Consider the following 7,501-nt stretch of genomic DNA (forward strand, 5'->3'; position numbering starts at 1 on the left):
GCGTCACACACGGCGGCCTAGAGTGAGCGGTGGCGGCCTACAGTGAGTAGAGGCTTGAGAACGGCGAGGCCGGTGGATTCGACGAAGGAGCTGCCGGCGGGCTTGCGGCAACCACATGTGACGACCCCGGGCTGGACTCCGCTTTGTCCACGGTGAAAGCCGATCCGGCGATCCACAGCGCGAAGCTGATGTATTTCCTCAGCGACCAGCACGGATCAGCTCCAGGCATGACGAAGCGGATATCGTCCTCTTTTGGAAGTAGTTTCGCTTTCACAACGAAACACACAGCGCCTTCACGACATGGCGGCGGCGGCAACAACAATACTACAGTGAGAATAAAAGTTACGCCTTCTTTCTTGGCGTGAACATTTGGGAGGTGATATGCAAATCTTCCTACATTGTGACATAGACATGTGGGGGCGTCTTGGAACAAGCCATTTTAGGTAGGCGTGGTTGACTCTTAGCTTTTATAAAGTATATCTCTTTGGATTTGAGACTTTAGTCTTTGCAACTTTACAGATCTTCTTTATGCACCAAGAGCTTGTAACACTTCAAAGAGAAAGGAAAAATTGAAATCGCATCATATGACCCCAATATAATAGCTGATAACGCCTTGGACACGTTGTCAAATAAATGTTGTTTTCATTTTCTAATGTACCACATAATTATGGGTGCAAATATTACAGAAATTGTTTCTATTTTTTTTATGTTTATACATGTCAGAATCGGTGCAGTGTAATGTTTTACGTATAATACAAATGGCTAGTACAAAATCAATGCGATCTCACAGTTCAGTGCCACGCCAGACCTAAAACAGGCGATGCAGTTAGCATTCTAGCCGCAGCCAACCACACAGCAAGACACCCATAAGCCAACGTGCTTTCTGAGTGGACACCTCAGAGAAAAGTGAGGAAATCACAGCCGTCTCCATCGGTTGTGACCGATAGCTTAAATTACGCGCTGCCAGAAAACACGGCAAGTTAGAGAACATGCTAATTTAAGCAACTTTGCACCACGACTCACCTTTTAAAAACCATTACATCCTGGAACTTCGATTTTTTATGATACAACACCTCCTCCACTTGAAGACTCATCGCTTGACCAGGCCATAATGTGCATGTTTCGGTGAACCACCCGTCTTTAATGCTGTCCATTGCCGGGGATTTAAATGTAAGCAGCGGTGGGTTATAGTAGTCTGATCAAACCAGTCCACTGCAAGGAGTTACTGGATATCTTGAGCGCCGATTGACACGTTGGGCGTTCTCTGCACCGCAACCGAACCCAAGAAACAAGAGGCGACCAATGGGAGCTGGTTGGCGTCATCAACAGACGCGAGGAAGGGGCATGTCTGTGCAAGCATGCTTGGTTTTGTGCCGCTGAGGATGAGCCCACGTGAAAATAGAGGTCTAATGTTAGCTTAATGGGTGTGGGTGAGTGGGAACCAGAGTTGCCAAGTCCGCGTATTATACGCAACTTTGGGCTTCTTTTTTTGTAAAGTTGATATATATAATATAATTAACCAGGTGTGCTCTGGTTTGTTTATATGTTACCTTAAGTTCATTTTTTATTATTTATTTATTTTTTGTTCCATTTAACATTTAAAATGTTGTGGCATTTTCCATTAATAGGGTACAACAACTGTTAAACTGAAACTTAAAAATAGAAGCTTCCAGCTATTTTACTTTTCTTTTTTAAATGTATTTTTCCACATAATAAAAAAAAACATGCTAAGGTAAATCATAATTTTGACATAAAAATCAACATTATGAGATTAAACGTCAAAATTATGACATTGATATTGAAGTTACTAAGTCATAAATATGAGATAAGAAGTTGACATTTACATAAAAAGTCGAAATTATGACATGTCAAATTTTGTCATATTTTTATTTTTATTTTCCAAAGCATGATTTTTTTCTTACGTGGAGGAAATAGAGTTCTATGGGGGGAAAGATGATGTTTGGAAAATGTTGATTATCAACCTCAGGAAACCAAACTACGTTTTATTTTGAGATGGCTTATTTTTTTATTCTCTATGGGGTATATTTTTTGGGGGGGAAAACAAAAGTATACCATGTTTGTGAAAGTGCCTTGAGCACATCACACAAGCTCTTATTTTCCGTTTGAATACAGTTTACATAACACATTTTCCCATGAAGACAGAAAATTAAAACAAAAAAATATATATACTGATTATTCCACATTGTACTGAATGAACGAATCATCCACAAGGCACACTTGACAATAGGCAGCTTTTGATAAAGCGCAGACAAAACATTAGCCATACGTAAAATGACTGATCTAGACTGTCCAGCTGACTAAACGTGAAAATCTGTTCATTTGTATTTAATATTCACAGAACACAGAATATTAATACTTATACAATCATGCACACTATTTGAAATACAACAGTAGACATATTAGAAACATTATTCATTTAAATTTAAAAAATCTATGTAAACATCAATGATTATAATCAGGTTTTAAAAGATGCTACTGATCATACTTTTAGCTGTCTACCAATGAATTCAGATCAACACAACCTAATCATTAGGATTGGGATTGGCATCTGGATACTGGGAAAGATCAAAGGTCAGCACCTTACTGATGACACAATCTCCTTGCTGTGAATAAATGAAAAGATTCAATTTATTATTATATATATTTTAAAAGTCAACATAATACAAAATAAATTGTTATTAAAGTTGCCATCTCTAGAGCACAGTGTACAATAATAATGATATAATGATATGTTGGGATGGGTTGAACTCTTGCATGTGTCAACTACTTTTGTTATGTTAAGATTTACCCATTGCTGAAATACAAACCTCAGGGTAAACTCCTATGAGTGAGCCAGCTTTTGTGTAGAACTCCTCTTTCAGAGAGATAACAAATGCTTGGAAATTCTGGACTGACTGGTCCTTTACGTAGTTGGCCACATGCAAAGTTAAAGTCAAATACATATTTCATATCGATGCCATTCAGTTCAGTTGTAAGCACACGTGTACATTTGGAAGAGGCCTTCCTACAAGCTCACACACACCTTGCCTATGTTGGTGTTGTCCAATGCAGCATCAATCTCATCCAGGACAAAGAAAGGTGCAGGCTTGTAGCTATAAGGGAACAGACAGAGATGTAAAATTTTTTCATTAGAGGGCAAACGTACAAGTTTACTTGTAAAGTTTTTTGCAGATCTTTGTTGCACCTGTGAATGGCAAAAAGAAAGCTGCCACAGTTTTCTCTCCTCCAGACAGGTTGTCCATGGGCCTAAATCTCTTTCCTGGAGCCACACAGTTGTAGTTGATTCCATCTAAGTATGGTTCTTCTGGCCCCAGGAATGCCTGAAAGGATATAAAGTATTGTAAAAATTCTACTTGTGTTATTGAAGGATTTTCTCTTGAAAAGAGAGAGTGATTTCAGAGTGTTTTTATTAACCTGTGCACTGCTGTTTCGTGACTTGTAGATCTCATCAATGTTGGTGGCAACAGACTCGAAACAAGCATTGAAACGGTCAAACCGCTCCTTCTTGATCTGCTCAAACGCCTGTTTGGCTTTCTTTGCTCTCTTCCGAGCTAGCTTCAAACTCTGCAAGGCACATCAACATATGTATTTGTTAATAGAAATGTGTCAGCGGAATTCCATGAATACATAAGAAAAAAAGTAGATATTGTAGTTATTGGTTATTATTTAGGCTAGTGGTTCTCAACCTAAGGGGCATCAGCATACTTCCAAGTGGGCCACAAGATGGTTTAAAAAAGAAAAAGAAAGAAAAAGAAGCGGACATCATATTTCTTGTTTGAATTTGCTCTTTGTCAGGAGTCTAGCCTCTGTGGTTCTTCCCACTCACCACCAGAGGGCTCCCTGACCTGAGTATTGACTTTATCACCCCTGACTCCATCTTCCATAATCCCCATTTCTGAGCATTTGATTGTTTCTGTTGCCTGCCTGTGTATGACCCTGGATTGTTTACATTTTTTGATCCTTTGCTGCCTGCCTATTGTTTCTGCCTCGTTTGCCTGGACCTTATTTGTGATTGTTTGCTGCCTGTTTTTCAACTACGACTCTGTTTTGCCTTGGCCACTGATATTGCTGTTTGTATTTTTGCTGTTGATTTTAATAAAGACGCAAATGGATCCCATCTCCATCTCCCACACTACCTAAAAGATTCCAACGGTCTTGGAAAACATGCATGTATAAAGAAATGTGATTTCAAAACCTGGAAAAAGTCATGAAAATTAATAAAATCTTAAAAAGGTAAAAGCGTAGTAAAAAATGAGTAAAACCACAGAAACCTGTAATCATAACCAAATCATAAAAAGTGTGAACACTGAAAAACATTACTTTTTTAACGTTTTGAATTACGGAGATTATTTAATTTTTATTATAATTTACAAATGTATTCATTTATAAATTTTAATGAAAATGTATTATAATTATTGTAATACATTGTCACTCCAAGTTTCTGTAAATAAAAATGTTGTCATTAAAGCACCTAACAGAAGTATCAAAAATATTTTACGTGGGGACCTTTGATTAATGTTTTGGTCAGTGGGGGGCCATGGAGTCAAAAGGGCTGTGAACCACTTATTTAGACTCAATGTGTCCCAGGTAGACTACTCAGGTCAAGATTAGCTACAGTCAGATGAGCCTGGACTTTTGGGCTCACCATCACTGGTCTCCTGGAACTTGTCTCTGACACTCTCGAGTTTCTCCATGGCCTTCATGTTGGGAGCGCTGATTCTCTGCAGGATGCTCTGCTGCTCGTTCAGCCTCTGCTGTAGGGTGTTCATCTCTGCCTTGATCTCTTCTTCTGACAAAGCATCCTATAGAAAGGTTTTACATCACTTTTGATAGATCCAGTTTGCTTGTTAAACAACAAATTTATAATATTTCATCATATAAAATTACCTCGAGGTCCTCATTCAAGTTGCTGTAGTCAATCTCTATGAGGGCCTCTTTGGCATGCACAGAGCTTGATGCCTTTGGACTGCTGATTGAATCCTCAACTTGCGAACTTCCCTATGTAGACAGATCAGTGTGTATGTCTGTGCTTACAAAAGCAGTATGTGATTGTGTAGGAATATATGTTCAGAAAGTGTATGTAATTCTGTATGTACCACTTTTAATTTAATTTAATTTATATCCTACACTGGATTTGAGAACATGTAAAGAATTGAGAGAATTAAATATTAATGTTCTTATTCGTTGGCAGATCCTAGTTTCTTGCAGATCTCCTCCATCTCTCGGTTCTTGTCATTTACCTTCTTCTTCGTGAGGTGCTGGTTCTTCAGGTCCTGTAGCTGTGCCATTGTCTCATCAATGATCTTCATGTGCCTGTGTTCCTCCTGAGATGGTGGGGGACAATATGAGTTACTGTTTAGTTTTTCATGCTTAAAGATTCCACTGATATATGCTTTGCTTGTCAGGACCTTTTACTCATCCTATTCTTTGTCACCTTTTTAAGTCTTTCGATCTCATTCTCATCCTTTTTTACAGACTGCTCCCACATCATCACTTTCTCCTGGTCTTCCTTCTACTGGTTCTTCTCGCAATCACGCTGATGGCCAGATGGGTCTTCTGTGTCTCAAACTCCAGTCTAGAATTGCAGTATAACACTAGCTCGATCATGGCAGTCCGCTTAGTAGTTGGTAACTTGTATACTGTCCTTAAGAGGTTTACCGTTTTTTGGCAATCTCATTTTGCCTCTTTACTTTTTCCTCTTCAAACTCTCTGATATTTCGCACAGCAATCTCTTGGCAGGATCAACAAAGACCTCATCCTCCACCTATGAATGACCATAATAAACAATAATTATTAGAGCATCAAACTTATTTGACCACATTTTAAACGTCTTAATGTTCTTCAGAGCTCTTACCAGGTTCATGCGGTCTCTTAAAGGTGCAATAGGTGATTGTCTTCAGAAACATTTTTTGTTATGCTGGTTGAAAGTCTCTTCACATCCCGATAGCAATCATTAAGCTAAGTGGTCTAAATGTATTTGAACGGTCCGAGCGTCCAGCGGTTAATCCAGTCCTCGCGCCAGCTCGTTAGAAGTGAGCTACCTACATGAACTGTGTTCCGATCGATATGATCCCTACATAGTGTTCATTGCTCCCTACTCCCTGAGCGGGGGAAATCCGTTGAAGTTTACTTCACTTCGGAACATGGGCTGGAATTGGGAGCCCCTGTAATGTTGTCTCTGGTCTGTGAGCATAAATGCGTTCAGGGGGCGTGGTTTTGGACGGCGATTGCAGGGAGGGTGGGACGTTCGCTTTCAGTGATATCAGGCTAAAGTTAGCATTTTCCAAGATCTCCTACTGCACCTTTAACTCTGTAATGTCCCACTCTCGTGATTGGATGATTTGTTTGTACACAAAGCTTTGGAATACATTGTAGGACAATAGAATTTAACATTTTAAGCAAATGATGTGAATGAATATTATGAATGGCTTAACATTTGAAACTTGGCTGCAAAAGAAATGAATGCATGGCTGATTTATCTCAGGAGAGGGATGTCAGACTGATGCTTTGTGTAGTACAGGGGTACTCAAAAATAAACTTGAAAGGTCCACTTACCAAATTTCCATTCAGTCTGAGGTCCGGAAAAGTGATGGTCAAATTCCAAATAGAGAACTCCAACAAAAAAAAGGCAATCCCCAAAACTTTCGAACTATACACAAAAAAACGACATGGTAGGCTTTTAGTGTGAAAGGTGACACCTTCTTTGTGCCACCAGTTGTTTAAACTTGGGCATAAAAGGTGTGAGGGCCAGGCGGAGGCACTGATGTAAGTGTTCATTGGTGAGTGTGCTGCGGTATGCGTTTTTCACCATGGTCCAGATTTAACCGTGTCTGGGTCCGGATACGGACCGGAGTACTCCTGGTGTAGTGTCTTTGTGTGCGTTTCTCCAGACGTTGTTTGGCGGCGGCAAAGCGGATTTTAAAACGAACTGGCAACTATATGTGTTAGACTACATACATATCGTTGAAATCTGACATAAAATAATCTCGTGTACACGCCCCCTGTCTAGAGCAGAATGCAGACAAAATAAAAGTCCTAGAGCTAAGGGAAGTTTCGACTGAATTCAAACCAACACTGTAATGAAAGAAAAATATGTTTTATTTTTCAATAAATATTTTCCCTCCATATAATAATTAGACTTATTTATTTTTCATTATGCTTTATTTTTTGTATGTTTTTATTTTTTACAAATCTACGCATGTTTTGTTCCTCAAGATATGATTCTAGTTTGTATAAATCCAGGCTACTGAATATTAAATATTAAAGAACTATGACATTTCAAACTTATCGACGTCACCCCAATGATTAATAGCCTACTTATAGCCGTGATTAGATTAGATTTAAAGGGAGCTGTTCATGGTACTGAAACACGCACCAGCATTGAAAATGTGCCTGGTTACAATCTTTAAAAAAATATTATATTAAAATCAAGTAATATATATTTTATTAAATACATTATATTAATATATATATATATATA

The 7,501-nt window shown here is 38.8% G+C and overlaps 1 protein-coding gene and 1 pseudogene across 1 annotated transcript in view; both read right to left on the reverse strand.

Annotated features, from left to right (window-relative positions):
- The window catches only part of LOC107708792 (spermidine synthase-like), a 6,381-nt gene extending 5,018 nt beyond the window's left edge, over positions 1-1,363 (reverse strand). The window contains exon 1 of the mRNA XM_016513103.1: positions 1,024-1,363. Within this exon, the coding sequence (XP_016368589.1) occupies positions 1,024-1,154 (131 nt within the window). The 5' untranslated portion in view covers positions 1,155-1,363. The remainder of the gene's footprint in view (positions 1-1,023) is intronic.
- A 1,180-nt stretch (positions 1,364-2,543) lies between these two features.
- Positions 2,544-6,587, reverse strand: LOC107708776 (structural maintenance of chromosomes protein 1A-like; annotated as a pseudogene).
- Positions 6,588-7,501: the final 914 nt, after the last annotated feature.

This window comes from Sinocyclocheilus rhinocerous, unplaced genomic scaffold (assembly GCF_001515625.1).
Source record: "Sinocyclocheilus rhinocerous isolate Xijiao unplaced genomic scaffold, SAMN03320098_v1.1 scaffold1406, whole genome shotgun sequence".
Taxonomy (NCBI): Eukaryota; Metazoa; Chordata; class Actinopteri; order Cypriniformes; family Cyprinidae; genus Sinocyclocheilus; species Sinocyclocheilus rhinocerous.